We start from the raw sequence: 22,021 nt of genomic DNA on the forward strand, positions 1-22,021 counted from the left end.
TTGTCAAATCAGTGGAGTATTATATTTGACATTTGCAGTCTAACATAATTTGGCTTAAGTTTTGGCTCCCTGCAACCTCTCTTTTTTTTTTTAAGAACAGAACAAATCATTAATCAAAACTGACACTGTTTGTGGGAATATCAGTATTTTAAATTTCGGTAAACATAGCCCCAACTTTCAAGTGTCTTGTTTTTAAGTTGTTACTGTAGTTAAGCAGTTAAAGTCCATTGTTTTTGATTTCTCAGAATACAAAGGCAGTGGAGTGGTAAGTTTTTCTGAACTGTTTTAGTTTGTTTTTGTCTTTCAGTGAATCACAGTTGTCAGTATTGAACTTTCTAGCTGGAAAAGCTTCTAGTACTGCAAGATTAGAAATGATTAAAGTTCATGGGAAGGGGTGTGGAATGGCACTTGGGGAAAGGTGTAGGGTTAATTTGTGTCACACCTGCCAGAAGGGTTGGCCCCCATTGAGTCTAGCATATTGAAAAGCCAAGAACTTCAGAGGCTGAAATTATTCCCTTTTTGACAGCAAGCATCTTGCTTCTGTGACCCTATTCTTCCCTGATACTATTAATCTCAATTAGTCCCAGTATAGAAGAATTTGACACTGTTGTTCTGCTATTTTTACAAATGAGTATGTAGTTTTGCATGAGTCTTACTAAAAGGTGGAACACTGGCTACTTCAGTGCAGTTATAAATCTAGTGTAGATGCTTTTGTTTTGAAATACTCAAACACTATAAAGGCAAATACTGCCTTTACTGAAGTTAAGGGGAGTCTTACTTAAATTAAGGGGAGAATTCAATGCAGCCAGAATTTCACTCTCCATGTATATGGAGTATAAAGATATGGAGTATCAAATGAGCCAAATTATGATTTAATAAGCCTGCCTGTTGAATCATCAGTGTAAGGTAATGGTGGGTAAAGGGCTTATTTTCTTGGAATTGTATCAAACAACTGCATAATGAGCAGAGTACCCAATATGGTGTCTTTTCCATGTGCTGCTGGCTTTCTTACTGAATTCAAAGACAGCCTTATTTATTCAGGCAATATCTGGGCATTGTCAATCTGTGAACAGCTACTTTATAACCCTGCACATGTATGCAATCCACTAAAAGCTGGCACATTTCAAAGCGCAAACTTAAAATTTTCCTTAAATATTCTTTAAAATATCCTGTTTGTTTTTATAGGCTAGATTAGCTATCACAAAAGATACCAGGTGCTTTTGAAATTAAATTTAGGATCATCCTTCAGATATGAGTAACAAGGTAAGTTATTCATTTGCCTTTCAAACCGAAATTTGCCTCCATCCTCACAAGAGCTATTTTGTTTTACTATTGTACCCTTATGCATGCTAGCATGAAATGAAGCTTAGATTTTTTTAAAAAATGAGTATTATGACTTGAAAGATGGTAGAAAGCCTGAAGTAAAAAGAGTAACTGCTATGGCCCTCACTTTAGAACATTTTTTTTTTTTTTTTTTAAGAATCACCAGATGTTCAGTCACGTATCACCTATTCATTCACGTGGCATTTGGCATTCTCTTCTTGGGTACTGAACCATGTAAGTGTAAGAACCTTAGTTATAATGCTTCTCACTGAAACTACTGCTGTCAGTTCTCTCTTAGCAGTGAATGATTGGGTGATTTAAGTACCAAGGACTTTTGTAATGCATGAGAAAGTGGGACAAAGTGTTTCATCAAGTGTAGAGTTTGGAGCATTGTGGTTTTTTTGTGTTTTGTTTTGTAATGAACCGGAATCTCTGCCACTAAGACCAGTTACATTTGTTATTAAGATGGGAGGCTATGTTTTCATCAGTATTGCATTCTTCCCTGAAGCTACTGACAAGTTAGGGTAGATCTTGGTCTACTCCTTTTACCTTTTGGCTCCTTCCCTTCATTCAGCTCTATTTCTCAATTCTTTAAAAGGTGGCAATACATTACTTGGTTCTTTTTATAGGGCATACTTTCCAGAACTCTAGGGCAGTGGTTTTCAATCTTTTTTTCATTTGCAGACTACTAAAAAAAATTCAAATGGAGGTGCGGAACCCCTTTGAATGGTAAGTGTGGGTATTCATATACTTTTGATTGATCATGGTCAACTTATGTGGACCCTCCCCCCTTAGACATAATCTTCAGACCCCCAGGGGTCCACGGACCACAGATTGAAAGCCAGTGCTCTAGGGCATCACAGATCTAGGAATCGCCAATCCTACATATGTTTCTCTATTTCTGTATAATGATCCATACTGACATCAAGACCCTTATGTAAGACTTCCCCTCTCCCCATACCCCTCTTCCCTCACCTACTTAGAAGGATGTTCAAAAGCAGACTTTTCCTACTAAGAGTATTGTACTTGGCTCAGCAGCTAGTTTAAGAATGAGGAGAATCTAAACCAAGATATTACATATCCTTTCACCTTTAGTACAGGGACCATAGTAACAGCCTCCTGTATTCTAATGACTGTAAAAAAAATTAGCAAAGAATAGCCAATTCACTACACATATTAAGACAAGCATGAAATTCCCCGAAATCCATGAGAGATTCCTATTTCTCTGCTGACCTAAAATTGCCCTTCTAATTCACAAAGTGTTCTTAGTTTGTCACATCATCTTAGGTTTTGCCACAATTTCTCCCTACTTCCAAGAGACTTCATGTTTGAGCTGCAGATGAGAGTATTTGTACTGATGCTGTTCTAAATCCCTTTGCTGGGACAGCAGCCAAAAAAAGGAATCAAAAAGGAAAAAAGGAATAAAAAGCATCACTGAAAAATACCCTTTGCTAAAGATGCTGTGTGGTTATGTCCCTTTGGGTGGATGAAGGAATTAATTGTCATCAAGCTTGTAATTACCAACTAACAGGCAGTCATGGCAAAATAAGGCTTTGTTAATTGAAATTTACTGAGAAAAAGAAACTTCTAAGTAATAATTGAAGACAAGCTACTAGTTATGCAGTTGTTTGTTGCTTCAGTACTATTCTATCCCAAAGAAGTGTAGGTTTCTGCGAAGAATTTGTTCTTCCAAGGTAAGTGTTTTCTGGAAGAAGGCAGATGACTCTATTCAGACCCAAATACTGTCAAGTCATACCTCATTCTTTAGAAATGTATATGTCTACATCGGAAAGATGCAGTTAACATGCACTCATAAGGGGAAAGGTGATTCTTCTCCTACATTGGAAAACTACTGTTCTGATGACCTACTCAACTATCTAAAAGCACAGAAGGGAAGATACCACTATAGTCTTTCAACTTGGTGACTGTCATGACCAGACACCTTTCAAAATGTTTGTAGTACAAACATTTCCTTAGATCTAGTTTTTCTTCATATTTCCACCTTATTTTGGAACATCTGTTCCAGTTTTAAAGAGCATGGCACATCCCAACAGCCATGTATTAAAATCAGAACAAAGCTGAAATTGTTTTTGTACAATATACTAGCAATCTTCTGTCCTTTTTTTCAGGGGCCTTTTTTTATAGGAAGGAGCTTATGCAGAAGGTGGAGTATTTCTCCACCTGGAATAAACAGAATTTGTATCATGTTAACACAATTTTCTTTTACTCTAAATATTTCACCTCCCCATTCCCTTTCATCCTCCCTACAAAGAAAAACAAAACAACCAGCTGTGACAGCCCCATGTGTCTTCAAAAAGTGTGACTGAGCTCTGCAGCAGGCACAGGTCACAGACCAACAATGGGATTATTTTCCCAGAGACCTGTTCCTAGCATGCACAAACAAGCCAACCAAAGATGGTGGTGTAGGAAATGCTTTAATAATTCAGTGGTAAGGCCAGTTAATGCGTTTCACTAATCCCTGTGTGCATGCCTCCCTTCCCCCCCCATCTAAAAAATAAAAAAAGACGAGACAATGGTTGTCTTGGATACATAAGGGCCACTTGAACATTTGGTTCTTGAAGCTTCAGCTGTACTTGTCCTCTCCCTCCAGAGAATCAGTTTACCACACCTATCTATTATTCTCCCTACAGTTTGTGGCATAATTTATGGACACTGGTCAGTCTTGGAAAGATCCTGTGCAGCAGAGATGGATCAACCCTCAGGAAGAGGAAAGAAAGAATGCACAAGGAAAATTTGTATTCCAAAACAGAAAAGACTTAGGGTGGGGTATGTATAAGCCTTGCATCTAGATCTCCCTAACGAAGTTTAGGGCAATCTAAACAGTTGAGCCTGCAAGCGCTGACTGGGCTTAAACAGCCATAAAATGGTGTGCCCAGTCTAAAGCTAGTTTATTTCTCAGGTGGACAATTGATCAACATGGGTTTAACTGGACCTACTGTCTGTACACATTCACAGCACAGCCCTGGGAGTGGGAAAGCACAGCCACAGGCCACAGCCCTAGGACTTGGCTGGTTTTTATTCTCCTCAACTACCTCCCCCAGACCAGGCAGCCTCCCTGCAGACCCACCAGCCTGTCCTATGACTGAGGTACCTCTGGCTGCATGCAGCAGAACCTGAGTTTGGAGCAATTCAGAGCAAGTCACCTCACCTGACCATGAGTCATTCAAATGCTTGTCAGCACTGTAAAGGTGCAGAGTGACTTTGGGGCTCTTGGCTACTTGCTATATTGGATTATTACTGTATAGGCTTCAGGTCTTCTCCCTTCTTCTGGGTGCAACTATTCATACCTGTCATCTACCCCTCTGTGACCAGTGTGAATTAACAGGCTCGATGGCTCAGTGCCTGGCATCTGACCAAGTGAGCTTGGGCTTAGAGAAGCTTCTCTCTCTGCTCCCAGCGGTCTGCAAGGTGCAGTCAGTATGAGAGTCCCTGGGGAGAGCTCCCTAAAAACATCATTAGCACCCACGTGCACCTCGACTTAATTTTTTTCCTGGTTTTTTTGCACTGGTCCTGGAAGCGCTGCAATACCAGGTCAATGCATGGAGTGGATGGAGCAAGGTCCAGTTCCACCACCCAACACCAAAAAGAATCTGCTCAATATAGACCTCCGCCTCGCTTCGGGCCCTTGCCGCGCCGCCCTCTCGCAGTCAGGGCCCGGCCCCACGCCGCCTTCCGCCACAGGAAACACCGGCTCCGGGCGGCCCCGGCTCGCCAGTGCTAGCGCCGCCTCCGGCACGTGGCACAGGGGGGTGGTGCTCCCTGGGCCGGGCCGCCCCACCCCCCGCGGGTACAGGGCAGCTGGGGGGGGGGGGGCCACGGCGCGTGCGACGTACGCGTATTGCGACCCAGCCTCTGCGTCTCCGCGGGATGACGTGTCCCGAAGGGCCCAGCTCCCGCGGCGGTGCAGCTGACGCGCCGGGCGGAAGTGAGGTCACGGCAGGGGCGGGGCGCATCGAGGAAGCAGGGGGGCCGGAGTGTGAGGGGGAAACAAGTCGGTGGCGGCAGAGGGGAGGTGAGGGGCGGCGGCGGCGAACCGGGAGCCTGGGATCGGGGAGGGACGGGCAGGAGGGTTCCGGCGGGCGCTGGGGAGCAGCCTCAGTCCCGGCTCCTATGGGCGGGTAGGGGGGCTCTGGCCGAGGTCCAGTCGGGGAACCCCCCCTGCGCCGGGTGTTCCCGCCTAGGCCGCTCGGGGGAGCCTCGCCCGAGCCCTTAGGCCCCTGGGAGCCACTCTCCACCCCTGTCTCGTCGGGAAATACCCGGGCTCCGCCCGCGCGGTCACACTGGGGCCGGGACGCGCAGGGCGCTGTCGCCCTGCAGGCTCCTTGTCTCGCAGCCCCGGAGCCAGAGCGGCTCCTTCCCAGCGCGGGGAGCCGGGTGTTTACCCACCGGCTCCCCCTGACCCCTTGTGCCTGGCACTACCAGGGCAGCGGGCGACCCAGGGGAGGCGGGTCGCTTTCTCACGGGCACGCTGCAGAATGACTGACCGTACCGCGTCAGCTGGGAGACCTTACTGGGGAAAAGGAAGGAGGAAGGTTTCGTTCATTTCCTTCTAGTGGGTATTTGTGGTGCACTGGTTGCTAGCAGCCATGGCAGGTGGCTTCCCTGAAGAGGTTACGGGTCTCTACAACCGTTGTATTCACAGAAGTGTCTGGTCCCTGCTTCTCTACAATGGCCCCCGGGCTCTGGGGGCCGTGAGATCCTTCCCAGGGTGCCATGGGCTGCCACCCCGTGTTGGCACTGTTAGGTTTATAAGTATGATTCACAAGGCAAGTCCAGAGATTTCAAACCGGAAACCAGAGGGTTACAAGCAGTCTGCTGCTGTAGTCTTCCTGAGCTCCTTGCGACAGACAGATTTCTCCATTAACCACAAAAAGAGTGAAAACTCAGAGGTGGCATTTTCCAAGAAGGTACTCAAGACACTGCAGGACTGATTTGAGGCACAAAAGTTGAGACCCACTGCCCTAACTACTGGTCAGCAGTAGTTTTTTTGCTCTCCAAGGGGAGGGACCCAAATCCACACTAAGATGTTGGTTTTGTATTCGGGTCCAGCCAGAGGCACTGGATTTCTCGAAGTGCTGCTTTGATGAGGTTCTGCAGATCTCTGCCTTTAATTACTGCTCATCTCAGGTATTACTTTGTAATAATACTGTACTAAACCTTTTAAGAGCACTTCAGAACCTGCTGTATGGTCTGCTCTTCTAAAATTAGTTGATTCATAAGTAGGTGTTGTACCAGTACTTCCTTGGCATCCCTAACCACTTAGCTAGCCTATTAAACCAGGAATACTGTAAGAAAGTAACTTTTCTGGGAGGATGATTTTTTTTTTTTTTTTGGTTCAGATGCAGGCTATTATAGCAGGGTGCTCAGTCTCTGGCCCATGGGCCAAATGCAACCTGCAAGACCAGTGGGGCTCTCCACAGATTGGGAAATTTGGTGGTAGGGGAGTGGTGATATTAAAAATGACCACCCTCCCCTGCTGCCAAATCCCAAACCCTGAGCCCCTTGCAACAAGTTGGGGCCAGATCATGCCCCCTTCCCCACCATCCCTGAAGCTAGATGGTGCTGGGCCACATCCCTTTCCCTCAGGGGGCTGGCTCAAGCCCCCTTCTCCACCTCCCTGCCCCATAGGGCTGGGTCAAGTCCCTTTTCCACCCCCCAGAGGGCAGGGTTGGGGTTGGGTCATGCCTGTTTCCATGCGAGGCTGGGCTGTGCCACGACCCCTGCAGAACCAGGTTGGAGCCAGGATGCCCCCTGTCCCCCTCCGCATGGCTGGATGGGGCCCTGCCATGACTGCCTTCTGCTGGATTGGGACCATCAGCTGGATCTGGCCCACTGTTGGCCTCGGCATTGCCCATCTGGCCTGCTAGCCAAAAGGTTGAGCACCACTGGGCTATAGTAATTACTGTAAAGTTGAGTTAAGAGGACTTCATGAACTGGGTGTATAAGGGACCAAATGAAAACACTGAAGAAATCAAATCCTAGGTGAAATGCAACTTGTTGATTTCTTCAGGGCTATTTCACATTTTAGGGTTGAGTCAAATAAATTCCACTAATGTAGCACCTGCTTGTACATCTGAACAGTGGGATCATTGAAATAGGCAGGTCACACTATCAATTGTTCACAGTCTGCTGAATAACAGTAGTCAGTTTGGTTCTGTAAATTCCTTCACTGTGGCTGATGTAGGAAAAGGGATGATTGTCCACACCTGTCTGGCCATTGACCTGGCCCACCAGGTGCGCCAGACAGTTATTCTTGATGCTGTGACTCAAAGCCGTTATCAGACCTGCTATGACTGGCTGTAAACTAACATCTCTTAGGTTGGCAGCAATGTTATATCTAGGGACCTACTTTAATCGCCATGATATGAAACACTGTTCATGGGTTGGACTAGGCATAAAAAGCAAATTCTGCATTTTTTCCCAGATGTGCTCTGCTGACCCTGCCTGCCCCTCGGCATTCATTGGCGGAGAAACCTCAGCCAGGCAGGACAGATGAAAGGGTGTTTGCCATCTTGTCTTTGTCACCTTTGTGCAGCCCATTCCCTTAGTGCTGATTAACAGAGAGACCCTGTTGGGATGAAGGGGCAGCTCCCATCTTGTCTGTTGCTTTTTGTGCCATCCCACCCTCTAGTGCCTTCCCTCCTCCCAGATGGGCTGCAGTGGCAGCGAGGACCACTGACTTCCACTGGAGAGCCTGCATTTTTCATTAAATTTTTAAAAAATTGAGTTCACAGATAATCCCAGATTTTGCAGTTTCTGCGAAATTGCAAATTCAGTAAACCCTCTAGTTGTATCTAGCAGTTCGTAATACATTCCTCAAACTGTGTTTTTGTTTTAATGGTACTATATCTGCCTTTCTGTGGGCTTTAGACTGATTATTACTTGCATCATCAGTCTGTTCACTTCAAGGAAAAGTTTAAAAGGTAAATTTACACTACTGCAGAACTGCTTTCGCATTTACAGGAAACACACACTGTTGCTGAATAAAATGCCCTGCTAAGGTGTGTCTGTATGAAATGGCCCAGAGCTTGTTAATAAAAAAAAACCGATGGGATAATTTCTTTGCTTTTTTGTTGACTCTTTGAGATATAAAGAATAGGTTAATAACAAGATAGCATTTTCTCTTCCTTCTTTGTTCCTAATGTAAAGGGATTCTAACTTAATCATGTGTCACAAGGCAGCATGTTTGCTTACCTTTTATTCCTGCCATTTGTAGTGGTTAAATGTAAATTTAATTTGAAAAATTCTTTATAACTAATTTTAAATTTTGACAATGTAGTAGTCAGTTTTGCTTTTGGTTATACATAGTTTTCTTTCCAGGTCCTTGATGAGTTAGTATTTGGGTTTTGGAAAGCTTATATTTATTTTTAAAGCTTATGTTTATTTTTGTTTTGTAAATTGTTTAAAAACATTTCTCTTGTCCTTATGCTGTATTCTTACAAAACATTATTTCTGAGGCAATTAGACAGCAGCCTTCTATTACAATTTTTCAGCTACTGTTTTCTGTGTTGCTTTCTGTCACAGTTACTGTCTGGACTCTGACTGTAGCCTCTGCATGATTCTCTGTCTTGCCCTTCCTTATCAGTGTTGAGGTTGAATCATGTCACTTTTCTACTCTCAAACTAGGACTTGGATAGATTACTGCATAAATAGTGACCTCTGGTATCACCCAGCAGGTCCAACTTGGATTTGGGCACCTACTTTTTTTCCCTTCAGAAACCTGTAGTAGTGGTATTGGCCAGTACTATTCTTAAAACAAAATCTCTTTATTTAATATTTCACGGAACCGTTAGGTAAGAAGCATTTTGAAACAAACAGTGTATGTGCCTGTTTAGTCTTTTAATTTAGCGCTGCAAACTAACTTAGATGAGCTTTTCCTTAGGTTGCACCGATAGAGATCTTTTTGGGCTGATACTGATAGCCAGTTTTTAAGGAGGCATATCAGCTGATACCAGTACTCAGGCCAGCAGCTTAATGAGCAGTGTCTGGCTGTTAAGTCTGTTGTGGTGGAAAGGAAGGGGGAACTGGCAGGGGGGCAGATCAAGGCCCCTGCAGTGAGGGAAGGAGTGGGGCTCGAGCAGGCGCTGTCCAGCTGGGGCGGGGTGGGGTGGGGTGAGGCAAGGTGTGGGCAGCCGCGGCTCATCCAGCGGGGCTGGGGAAGGGGAGCAGCTATGCAGGCAGGGGCTGCAGCCACCCCAAAATTTTCCATAGCCCACCCCAACTCCCCCTTCCCAGCACCACTGCCTGCCCAGAGTGCAGCCCAGCCCTGCCCCCCACCCTCACCAGGAAGAGCTCAGTGCTGCCCTGGCCCCAGCCAACAGTGGCAACCTGCCCTGCCCTGTGCAGATCTGGGGGCATATGCCCCCCATGCCCTTCCAGGGTGCGTACAGTGGCAGGAGCTGCCATCCTCTTCCCTGTGTTCCTCAGGTGAGTCATGACCCTGCCCCTGCCCTGCCCTGGCTGGACAACACCTGACCCAGCCTCTGCCCCAGCTCCACTCCCTCCCTCACTGTGAGGGCTTTGATCTGCCCACCCCTACGCCCCTTCCCTCGCACTTCCCCTTCTACAACAGCAGATTTACCAGCTGGACACAGCTCTCCAAACTACTGGGCTGCGCTCCTTGCTGCCTACATGCTGTGCTGCGGCTGCGTGCATGCATAGGGGCATTTATTGGCTACGTTATTGGCCATATCAGGCAAAAAATGCCAATTTCCAATGCGGTCAATCTTTTTTGTATTGGTGCCGATCCAATATCAGACCGATGTATCGGTGCATCTCTAGCTTGTATTTTTGCAAATAAAGAAAACTGAACCAGCTTTCATTGTCCTAGCAAACCTAGATCAAGTGGTGTTTTTGCTTCTTTCTTAATCAAAGTGAGTTGCGTGCTTTCACTGAGGTAGATGGAAGTTATTAAGAGTGCTTGCTTACTCTGGTACTGTCTGTTGAGGTTCCTTAAATGTAAATGACTTTCAGACCCACTTTCTCTCTTATCCAGGTAGACTTAAAGGGTCAAAGCCTTTTCCATATCTTGTAATACTGTGCCTATGACGCTTCCACACTCAGTATTGTTTAAAGCATCCTCACATTTTTCATATTTCGTTTTCTCTCATGCCTGTTTTGGGTGGCTTTCCTATATTCTCCTGTCTTTTGAAGTCTTGTTTTCCACTTCTGGTTTTCAGTTTAGTTTCAGTGCAAATTCACATCTTACTGTTTTTTATATCAGGACTTGTGTATATTTTAAACAGTCATTCAGTCAGGTTTTTATAAATTCATCCAACTGTTATTTGTTGAAGAAATAAATATGCTTTAATACCTGAGAGCTTCTTGAAAGTTTTTTTTGTTTTATTAATTCATTTGAAGTATTTTTTGTAACTCCAGACAACTGCCAGATGATTATGGAGTACTAACCACTGTATGTCATAATCAGGTTTTCAAATGTCATGATCAAAAACTGTATACTCGCCACACTGCTTTAAGGAGCTGAAAAGTCTGTAGCTAGAAAATTAATGAATCGGGGAAGAAAAACTCTACCAATGTACTATCACTTGACTAGTGTGGTGCATGGTGGTGGACCTAGGTAAAACTGTCTAAAACCTAGGTTAAACTGTTCTAACTCTTGACAGTTTAATTAAATATTCAAGCACACAGTAACTTTGTGGAAAGATGTATAACATTTTTGTGTGAATGCTCAAGGTGGGTTACAGTTTTTACCCTATATCTTGAATTAATTTACTGTGCACTCAGTGTAATGGGTGGTGGACTACTTTCATAAATCTTAAAGCATATTTATGCTGGTAAATGCCAGTCAAGATATTCATAAAATTATTCTATAGTGCTACATCACCATAGAGATGATGGGGAAAATGGTTAACTTTGCTTAATGTGAATGATTTAAAAAAAATAAACACTTTTGATATACATGCAAATAGAACCTTAATGCATTTCTTTTTCTTGCAGTGTCTCGAGAGGTATCTGTGTTGCATAGCAATAAGTGATTCTTGCAGAGCTGCTCCAATGACGGAACTATCTGCACACTTACCTCAGTTCCAGCATGGGCAGCTGACAGAAAACTTCCCTGACAGCCACCTGAGCAATACTGTATGTAACAAGCTACCTCATTATTACCTGGCAGAATCTAAAACTATAATGAATATTCGAGGTGGATTAAGATATCAGTTAAGAGTTCCAAAAATCCATTGTTTGTCAGAATGGTTCTTTCTGTCTTGGGTACTACAATGATAAGCATCATAGAAATGGTAATAAATAACCATAAACAAAAGCTTAGTGCTCTAAGTTTATTTTTGAATAGAAGCATATTTCTCCTGCTCTTTCTCCCACATCTTTTAAGAGTCATGGGACACAAATATTTGACGGGAGACTTCAAGATCTAATTTGAATCTAACTTTCAAGATATGACTTAAAGATCTAGCTTTCTTTTGGCTAGAAACCAAATCAGTTATGTTTTAGATTTGTATTTTTATTTTTGAATTAAGTATTCAGAAAGTAAGTAACTTGCTTTTGCTTTTTTCAGTTCGGGAATTTTCCTCCCATGTCCTATGCACGTTCACTTATTTTTGTCTGTTTAAAGTATATATTCTGATTGTCCACCTATCCCTATTTTTCCAAGATTTTGCCTGCAGAATAAACTGCCAGCCAGTGTTGTTCTGTTTGAACTTCTGGTGAACTTGAGCATTGATGCTAGTCTAATTAGAGTTTAGAGCAGGGGTGTGCAATTATTTTGGGCAGAGGGCTGCTTACCCAGTTTTGGCAAGCTGTTGAGGGCCACATGGGTAGCCCTGCCCCTTTACAAGTGCCCCGCCCCATGGTCACCATCTTAGGACCAGTGTCCCAATGTCTTGGGACCAGTGTCTCAAGGCCAGCACTGGCGGGGCCCAGAGTGGGGTGCAGGTTGGCAGGGGTCTGTGAAGCCGGGCTGGGCTACACCAGCAGGGAGAGGGAGACGCTAGCCCGGCTCCAGAGAGCCCCCGCTGGCCAGGACCCTGTACTCCTGCCAGGTGCTGGTCCTGGGGCACCTGTGTGGGCCCTGTGCACCTGCTTACTCCCAGCACCCTCCATCCCCACAGTACAGGTGGGGGGCAGTGTGCAGCCCCAACCCCCTGCTCCCCAGCAGGGAATGAGCTGGTGCTGAGCATGGGGGAAAAGCGGCCCCTCCCCCGCCCCATAGCCGGCGCTCCCTGCTGCAGCCACTTGCAGCCCACAGGGGAGGGGCCGCTTTTCTCTGTGCTCAGCACTAGCTTGTAACCCACCCCCGCTGCCAGCCTGGGCCCTACACCAGTTCCGGGCTCACCTGTTGGGGCTCCGCACAGCAGCAGCAGTTTCAGCCCCCCAGCTTGCCACACTAGTCAGTGTTTGCCACCGCCACCTCTAGGCTTCCTAGCGCATGAGCTCCAGGCAGGTAACAGCAGACATGGCCCAGCATAGCAGGAAGCAGGAGGACTGCAGCTGCTGCTGCCGTGCTCAGCCCTGATGGGCAAGCCCAGAGCCAGCACAGGGCCCAGGCTGGCAGTGGGGGCGGGTTACAAGATGGTGCTGAGCGTGAGGAAAAGCAGCCCCTCCCCTGCCCCATGACCAGCTGCCTGTGCCTGCTCAAGAAAGCCCCGTGCAGGCTGCAAGCAGCTGCAGCAGGGAGAGTCAGCCGTGGGGCGAGGGAGGGGCTGCTTTTCCCCGGGCTCCTTCCCTGCCCATGGTCCTCCCCTGCCCTTCCCCTCCCCCATTACCAGAGTTTCCGGTTCTGGTGCAGCTACATGGTCACAGGCCAAAAGCCCCTGCTGGGACTTCTGGCTGGGAGGCGAGGCTGGGCAGGTCTTGCTGTTGCGGGAGCCTGCCAGGCTTCCCCTGGGTCCTGCTGTCCCTGGTTCCCGTCATTATTGACAGGAACCAAGGACAGATAGATACTAATTTTCTAAATTTTTTAGGGGCCTCGCAGGCTGGATATAATGGCCTTATGGGCTGAATGCAGCCCGCAGGCTGTATTTTGCCCATCCCTAGTTTAGAGACTGTTCTTTTTGTGCTACTTGAGAACTGTTCTGTGCAGTAACAGTACTGTCATTTATCTCCCAACATGGGAATCCTAAGTGTAAGGACTTAGCAGAAGTGCTTGCAAATGCAAGCTATCATAACTCTGTGACCATTTGGAACCCTCTGCAGAAACTTGCATATTGCCATTTAAGGTGTAACACCTCCCATTGTTATGTTTTTAAATAGCCATTAGGAACGAGTTTGTCACTGTATCCACCAGAGCATTTTACAAACGATTTCTCTGGAAACTTCAGTCTTTACTCGTTGATTGATTTATTTTTTGGGGAGATACTATATACAAACAATGGGAAACAGGCGTTTAGATCAGAAATGTTTCTGCTTACATCAGTTAAAAACACAGTTGAGAAAAAAGTTATTTTCAGTTGTACTGTATATTTATCTCCCTTGTGGTAAACAACTTAAAAATAATAACATCAACTTAAGGTCAAGTGTTATATCTTGAACTCTATGCACAGTCCTTAACATATAGGAGGACCTTATGGTGCATACCACATGCTGTTGGAACAGTTACCAGATAAGTGGTTGTAGAACGGTGGTTCCCGGTTCTAATCAGTATATGAACTGAACTCTCCCAGCCAAATTCCATGAAACTTCCCATCCCTATTTTTGAAATTTCTTTGATTTTTTTTTTTTTTTAAATATATCCAAAAATGTGAAAGGTTTATTGCACCCAAAAATAGAGCTGACATTTTTTACAAGGGTTCTTGGGTTTCTCATAGTGTCTTCTGCTCCTTGACAAAGTTATTTGTCTGCATTTGCAGTACAGACCAAGTTCTTCCATTCTAATCATATAAACATCTCTGTGGCAACCATATGCAGCAGTCACATTCTTCTGTGTATGCAAATACTACTGTTAGGGAAATATTAATATGTTTCTAGTTGCCTTTAGTGTAGGGGATCTAGGGACCTTTTTATGAAAAAAGCTGATCACACTAAGTGCTTCTCTGTTTCATTTAATCATTCTTGCTGATTGTATTCCTTTTGGTCCACTGCATGTGCTGCCACCTGGAACTGTTCCTCACTCTCCCTTACATGTGTTGGAAATAAAGATGATTTGTACCAATTGACTGCCATTTCTGGGCATGTTATCAAAAAGGGCTACAAGAATCACAAATATTGTTTCATGCTACTGCTGCTTTTAAATTGCTAACATTATTCACACAATAAATGGAAACTATGGTAGAGGATAGTGGAGTAAAATAGTACTGGGAACACACCCTGATTTTTAACCCCAACCCTCCCCCTGCTTCTTGCCTGAGACCCTAGGCAAGATATAATGTAATAAGCTTTCCCCACTTCCATCAGCCAGAAGGCTCAGGGAGAATAGAAGAGGCAACATTTCTTCAGACTTTCTGCAGCTAGAAAGTTACTGAGTTGCATTCTAGCCACAAGCAAATGTGGAAGGGAGAACCTCTAATCAGGCCTCGAGGACTGTAAGTGATCAAAGTCTCAACACCCTTCCCAGGAGCAGCATGCGTACTCCCTGCCTGTCTGTCCCTCCCTCCCCTCCACCAATTATATAAATCTTTGTCAGGATTTGTAGTGGTCTGATGAACTGGGCACTGAGACCCATCGTAGAGCTCCATGGATTAGACACCTGCTATATTCAGCTCTAGATTCTAATGCTGTAGTCAGAAAGCACTTCAGACTGTGCTGGGAAATGCTGCAGTTGTGGACAGATCCTGGATTACAGCAGGAAGGGTGCAACCATGTACCCTTCAGCTGTGTGACGTGTGGTGCGCTCTCCAGCATGTCAGCACAGTTGCTGCCAGTGTTCCATGTGTGCTGTGAGTTCTGAACTCACCATTTGGTCAGCGCAGATTCTGCCTGGACCCCTGCTTTTGCATGGCTTCGGAGCAGAGGGAGTGAGCCAGTGTTTGCCCTTGGAATAAACCCCACAACCCCAGGAACTGGCACAGGAAGTTGAAAAGAAAGGTTCCCAACTTTATGCAGAAAATGCTGGGGATTAGGGTTACAAGACAGTGGGCTAGGGAGTAATAAACAAATGCAAGTAGATAAACATTAATGTTAAAGTACACATGCTTAGAGACTGAATAACAGATAACAAACAATAACACTGTGATGTATTCATTCAAAAACAAGGAACTAGTAACATGTACTAGTACAAAGGTACAAACATTGAAAGAATCTTACACCCCCTGCCACACCTCTAGAGGTGTCCAGAACCAGCCTCTAGTCCTGAGGGCACTCAGTTTCTGTCTGCGTGTCCCTGTCCTGCTGCTACAGTCCAACAGTTCTAGCTCCATCATTTCTCCAGTCAGGCATTTCCCCTCTGCCACTGTGTGTGCGCTCTGTTGCTGCCTCGCATGATTTGCTCCTGCTTCCTTTGTCTTTTGTCTCCCAGGTTCCAGGACGTTTGGGAATTGTAGTTGAATGCAGTTAGCACAGTTTTGCAGCTCACATTGTTAGCATTCCCCCTGCTGTTGGACATCTACATTACAGTGTGTTACATTTAGCTTGCATCTCCCTTTGTGTTTGCCTGCCCCACATCTTCCTCACTTCCCAGTCTGCTCTGAATCAGCAGTTGGGAAAAGAGGATACAAGCGGTGGCAGTGCTTGCCTGCTGAGCTCTGAGATTGCATGAAAGCAGAGGCTGTGGCCAGAGCCTGTGTTGATCAGCTGGTGAGCTTAGAGCTCAAGGCACTTGCATTGCACAGTTGGAGGGGGATGCCATTACACTGCCTTACCTCCCTGGATTAACCCCTGGCTGCAGTGAAAACATTCTCGACTCACTTGGTCCTACAGAGCATGCACCAAAATCCTCTATTTAGCATGCTTAAGTTCACTGTCAGTCTGAGGGTGTATATTGACATATAGCCAGTCCTGTTGAAATAGCTGCTACATTGCATGTTTATAGTATTTTACTTGTGCAAAGTGGAAATAAGTGGGTATAGCATTTTCACAGCTGCATACCCTAACATGCCACAAGTGCCATACTTTTCATGGTGTAATGTTGGAACTTGTGCCACTGGACCAAAAGGAACTTTTTGTTTTTGCTTGGCCTAAGGCAAAAGAAGAGAGAGGCTTGCTGTTGTTGTAATGCTGTGAGCTTGTGTGCAAGGAATGCAAAACTTGCTGGTTCCTGTGTCTCTTTTTTGCTGGTGTGATTTTTGCAGCAGTAGCTTTATTAGCCTATTGAGGAGTGATAAGACAAGTCCTGCTAGTGATCCTGCCAAAAGGAGGGTGCTTCCTGTGTTGAGTCCTCAAGATGCTAGGAATAAACTATAAAGTTGGAGGGGGGGATTAAAGACAACCCTCTAATACTTTGTTATAATTTTCCAGGTACAGAATCTAATTATTAGGTGTTGTCTTACATTTGAGTACACGTGGTAATTAGTGGACCATACATTTTTTATAATACTAAATATATATGCACATTGGGTGTGGTCCTTAGCCAGTGGCTTTGTTGTTGGTTTTGTAGGCCTGCCACGTCCTGATTTCTAGGTTTTCCTTGTGACACAACAGCACTTCCTGGGTTGTGGTGCCTTTGACAGTATTGCAAGAGGATATTTTGCTCCCTGCTCTGACTCTTGATATACAGTTATTTATTTGCTGCTTCTTTCAAATAGATGCACTGATATATCAGTGCCATATTGGATTGGCACCGATAAAAGGAAAATTAACATTATTGGCTATTGGCTTTTTTTGCAGATGTAGTTGATAAGGTACTGATAAATAAAATATGCCTTCTGGCCAGGGCCCCCAGACACTATGTATATGAGTACAGCTGCCAGAAGCACAGCCAGGTATTATGGCGAGCAGCCCCCTCCAGGTAAGTGTGTGGAGGGGAAGGTATGGGGGGATTGATTGAGGCCCCCATGGTGATGGAGGGAGTGGGGCTGGAGGAGCTGCCCAGCCAGGCCAGTGAATGGGACCCTGGAACCAGGGTGGGGAGCAGGATGGAGCCACAGGCGGCTTATCCAGGGGCCATGGGGGGAGAGGAGGGGATTGGCTCCCTGCTGCTGTGTGCACCCCTGGGGGAGGCATGGGGGGCATGTGCCCCCCGCATTTGTGTGAAGGTTGAGGGCAGATGTGGGCTGCCCACTATGGGCTTGGGGATTTCTGCTCTGCGCCTTTGCCCCAGGAGCCATGCGCTAGCCACACATCCCCTACCCATCCAGCAACAGTGGCAGTGACAAGTTGTACCTCCCACCACCAAGCAGGCTGGGGACACTGGCCAGTGCGCAGTTCTTGGGGCAAAGGCAGTGGGGTGGCAAGCCCCTAGCCCACAGCAAGCAGCCTGCATCCACTGTTACCCTGCTCAGCTCTGCTGCTAAAAGTGTCCCCACAGTTAAGGATGGTGGCAGTGGCACTTGAATTAAAGCTTTAGTTCAAGTGCCCCTGCCGGCATTTTTAAGCACTGATCCCCTGAACAAGCCACCTGCAGCTCTGTCCCACTCCCTGCTCCAGCCCCGGCACCACTCCTTTCTTCACCATGGGAGGGGCTCGATCTGTCCCCTCCATGCCCCTTCCCTTCCACAGACTTACCTGCAGGGAGCTGCTCTCCACACTGCCCGGCTGTGCTCCTGTAAATCAGCTATTGGATCGGTATTGGCCGGTCTGGCTGATGAATAATCAGCTATCAGTACCGGCCAAGAAAATCTCTATTGGTGTACCCCCTACTTCGAAAGAATGGTCAGCACCCCATGTCAGGTCACCTCTAAATTTAAATCTAGACATTTAAGAAAGCAAGAGTTACTTGAAAGAAGATTGAAAGAACATAAGTTAAACTAAAGAAGACATGGCTAATTCCAGGGTTCACAACAAGAACTAGGGATATCATCCTAACAGAAATCTTGCCTTATGGCAGCCAGTATGGCACGGACAAACCCTTCTGGTTTTTTTGTATCTATTAATTAGATTGTTTGCCCTGACTAATGGACATCTGGTAAATCATTCAAGGTCTTTCCCTAGCTTTTCCTGTCCTTGACTGAAGTGATTAATAGATTGTTAGGGGCTGGAAGGGACTTCACAAGATTATCGGGTCCAACCCCCTACACTAGGCAGGAAAGACACCTGGGATCAGGTGATCCCAGTGAGGTGATCATTCAGTCTCCTCTTGAAGATTTCCAGGTTAGGTGATTATACCACCTCTGGAGGAAGTTTATTCCACAGTCTGGATACCCTAACTGTGAAGAAGTTTTTCCTAATGTTAAGCTTGAAACAGTCTTCCAGGTGTTTGTGGCCATTACTCCTGGTTTTCCCCAAGGGTGCTGTGGTGAACAGTTGTTCACCGAGCCCTTGATGTGTTCCCCTGATATAGCAGTAAGCTGCTACCAAGTCCTATTTCAGCATTCTCTCTTTTTTTAGGCTGAAGAGACCCAAGGTCCTCAGCCTTTCCTTGTATGGTTTGCCTTGCAAGTCTGATCATATGGGTCTAGGTATACAATGGGTGGCTCTTTGGACTCTCTCAAGCTTTTCCACCTCCTTGTTGAAGCGTTGCACCCAGAACTGGTTGCAGTACTCCAGCTGCAGTCTCACCAATGCTGAGTAAACCACTTCCTTGGTTTTGCTTGAGATGCATCAGTTGATGCCTACCAGAGTATTGTTTGCCCTTCTGGCTGCAACATCACACTGACGGCTCATGTTCTGTTATTACCCCTAGGTCCCTTTCAGTCATGGTGCTAGTCAGTTTGGTGCCACCGGGCCTGTAAGTATGTTGGGGATAGTTCGTCCCCAGATGGAGCACTTTACACTTTTCAATGTTGAACTCCACCTAGTTTCAATCTGCCCAACTTGTGATCCTGTCTGGGTCTGCCTATATCTGAAGCCTGTTTTCAAGCGAAACCATACTCCCCCAAAGTTTGGTGTCGTCTGCGAACTTGGCCAACACAGATTCATTAGAACTCTCTGGGTCCTACCCCGCAGCCAGCTTCCTACCCAGCTAACTAACAAGCAGTTAAGCCCACAATCCTTCAATATTCCCATGAGAACATCGAGGGATACCAGATCAAAGGCCTTTTGGAGGTCTAGGTATACAATGCTGACCTCCTCTCTCTTATCCAGATTGCAAGTTTGCTGATCATAGAAGGAGATGAGCTTGATAAGACAGGACATGTCTGAGACAAAGCCATGCTGACTCTCATTCAGAATCGTATCTTCTGCAAGCGTATCACACACAAGCTCCTTGATGAATTTTTTCCAGGATTTTCCCTGGGATAGAAGTTAGACTAATTGGCCTATAGTTGCCCGTGTCCTTTCTCCTCCCCTTCTTTAAGATGGGCACATTGGCCCTCTTCCAGTCTTCAGGCACCTCGCCCAAGTACCAAGAATTTTGGAAGAGTTTCACCAGAGATCCTGCAATGATTTTGGCAGCTCCTTCAGCACTCTCAGATGATGTTCATCTGGTCCTGCTGACTGGTCCTGTTTAACTTTCCTAAATGATCACGCACCAGCTCAATGTCAACAGTAGGAAGGCAGTCATTCCTACCATGCCCATTCTGAACCCTCTCTAGTATGATTTTCCCCATAGTTCAGTGAAATACTGAAGCAAAGTAGTCATTCAGGAATTCAGTTTTCTCCTGCGTGTTGGTAACCAACTGTCCTCAGTTGTTAAGCAGTGTCCCCATGCTTCCATTTGTTTTCCTCCTGTTCCCTACATACCTAAAGGAGGACTTCTTATTGTCCTTGATTTCTGTTCCTAGTTTAAATTCAGTTGCCACCTTAGCTTTTCTAATCTGCTCCCTACAAGTGTGTGCTGTTATTGTATAGTCCTCCTTGGGGACTGTCCCAAGCTTCCCTTGTTTGTGTGTCTCTTCTTTTTCAAAAAGACCATGATATCCCTATTAAGCAAAGAGGGCTTACCAGCCCATCTGCTACCTTTCCTTTGCATAGGAATGGACTCTTTTTGTGCTTTGAGGATAATGTCCTTGAGGAACTGACGAACTCTTCATGTACTCCTTTCACCTTTGGTCCCTGGTCCTGCAGTGCTCCCCTTACTATTGCCCTGAGCTTGTTGAAATTAGCTTTTCTGAAGTCATAAACTTCAACCCTGCTAGCCGATTTGCCTGCCTTGTGATGGACAGTGAACATGATGGTTTCATGGCTGCTGTCACACACGGTGTCCTCTGTATTCAAGGCACTCACCAGATCGTGTCCTTTGGCCAAGGCCAAGTCTAGGCAAGCGTTGCCTTTGGTTGGCCCACGCACTTCCTGAATCAGGTAGAGCTCTTCAATACAGTTCAGGAAGCAGTGCGACCGATTTGACATAGCTGAGTGTTGCTCCTGAAAGATGTGTGTGTAATTGAAGTCATCCATGATGGCCATGTCCCATGCGCAGGCGGCCTCTGCCAGTTCTTGAGAGAACTCCAGATTGAGCTCCTCCCCCTGGTTTGGTGGTCTGTAGTAAACCTACAGTTAGGTCTTTCTCGCCACATCCTCCCCACCATAGTTTGACCCAGAGGTTTTAGAGTCACTCTTCTTTGGAGCCAATGTTGGCCTCCAAGGAGGTGTATTGCTCCCTCACATAGAGACCTACATCTCCACCTTTCTTCCCTACTCGGTCTCTTCCGTCCGGGCTGTAGCCCTCTATGGCTACGTTCCAGGCATTGATTCTTTTTAGATTATTTTATATGTACAGTACACATCAATATCCTTTATTCTATATATGCACAACAATATCCTGGTATGTATTAAGTGATTTTTCTTGAACAATACTCAGTGGGATAACATTCTGAGCCTTGCACACCACCAGTTCAGATTTTGCTTGTCAGATGACTCTTAAAAGCTCATTAAAAATAACTCCTCCCATGACAGTCATATATGGGAGCTAATAAGGGGAAGGGGAAAAAGAATCTAGCAATCTTTATCGCATATTCCAGGGCCTTATCTGTTGTTCAGATGCTTTGCCCTGGGTTTGCTATTAACTACTTTTCTCGATAGGAAGAAAAGCACTTTTACCTTTGACATTATTCATTCAATTCTAAGTATATAGTTCATAGTTTACATTCACCTCAGTTGTTACAGTAGTATTGGCTTTGTTCTGACTTCAGCTCCAGATTTTTCAGTCTTTGGAACTTAAACTATGTCTGAGAAAAGTGACGAAGTTGTCCCTTTACTTTCACTACAGCAAGAATCCTTCGCTCTCTGTAATGCTAACCAGGTATGAAAGGTGTATGCCCTTCATTCCATTAGGGCTCGATATGCGTGTTGCGTGTACATCGTGCCTTTGATCAAATGCTTGAAAGGACTTTTTGTATACTAATAGTTAGGGGTCCACCAATATGTTGGTTGGCTATTGGATCGGCACTGATAAAGGAGAAATTATGCTATTGGTTTTTGACTTTTTTTGGTCATTGTAGGTGATTAATTATGGTCGTGTGCCCGAAGCACCCTGGGGAACATAAGTCTGGTCCCTGTGCCCTGTCACTGGCCCGAGCCCGCAACAGACTACAGGTCCTGGCCAGCACTGGGAGGGGGCACTGGGGAGCAGTCACAAAGCACTCAGCAACAAAAAGGCCATTACTGGTTCCTGCTGTTGCTGCCATGGGAACACCTGAGTGCTGGGGCTACCACAGAGACATTGGGCTACACATAGGTGGGGTAAGGTGCTGCACGAGGGACATTTCACTCCAGTGGTCACTGGATGCTTTTGCAA

General features: G+C 45.8%; 1 protein-coding gene across 3 annotated transcripts in view; it reads left to right on the forward strand.

The window, feature by feature from the left end:
• The first annotated feature begins 3,788 nt into the window (after positions 1-3,788).
• Positions 3,789-22,021, forward strand: part of PSEN1 (presenilin 1) — a 55,415-nt gene continuing 37,182 nt past the window's right edge. For 2 of the 3 annotated variants that reach the window (XM_090033289.1, XM_090033287.1), the window contains exons 1-2: positions 5,309-5,356; positions 11,302-11,442. In XM_090033289.1, coding sequence (XP_089889415.1) covers positions 11,359-11,442 — 84 coding nt within the window. In that variant the 5' untranslated portion in view covers positions 5,309-5,356; positions 11,302-11,358. Of the gene's footprint in view, positions 5,270-5,308; positions 5,357-11,301; positions 11,443-22,021 lie in introns of those variants that run through there. The other variant, XM_090033288.1, reaches the window with a different exon arrangement.

This window comes from Crocodylus siamensis, chromosome 2, assembly GCF_052110815.1.
Source record: "Crocodylus siamensis isolate JL-2025a chromosome 2, ASM5211081v1, whole genome shotgun sequence".
NCBI lineage: Eukaryota > Metazoa > Chordata > Crocodylia > Crocodylidae > Crocodylus > Crocodylus siamensis.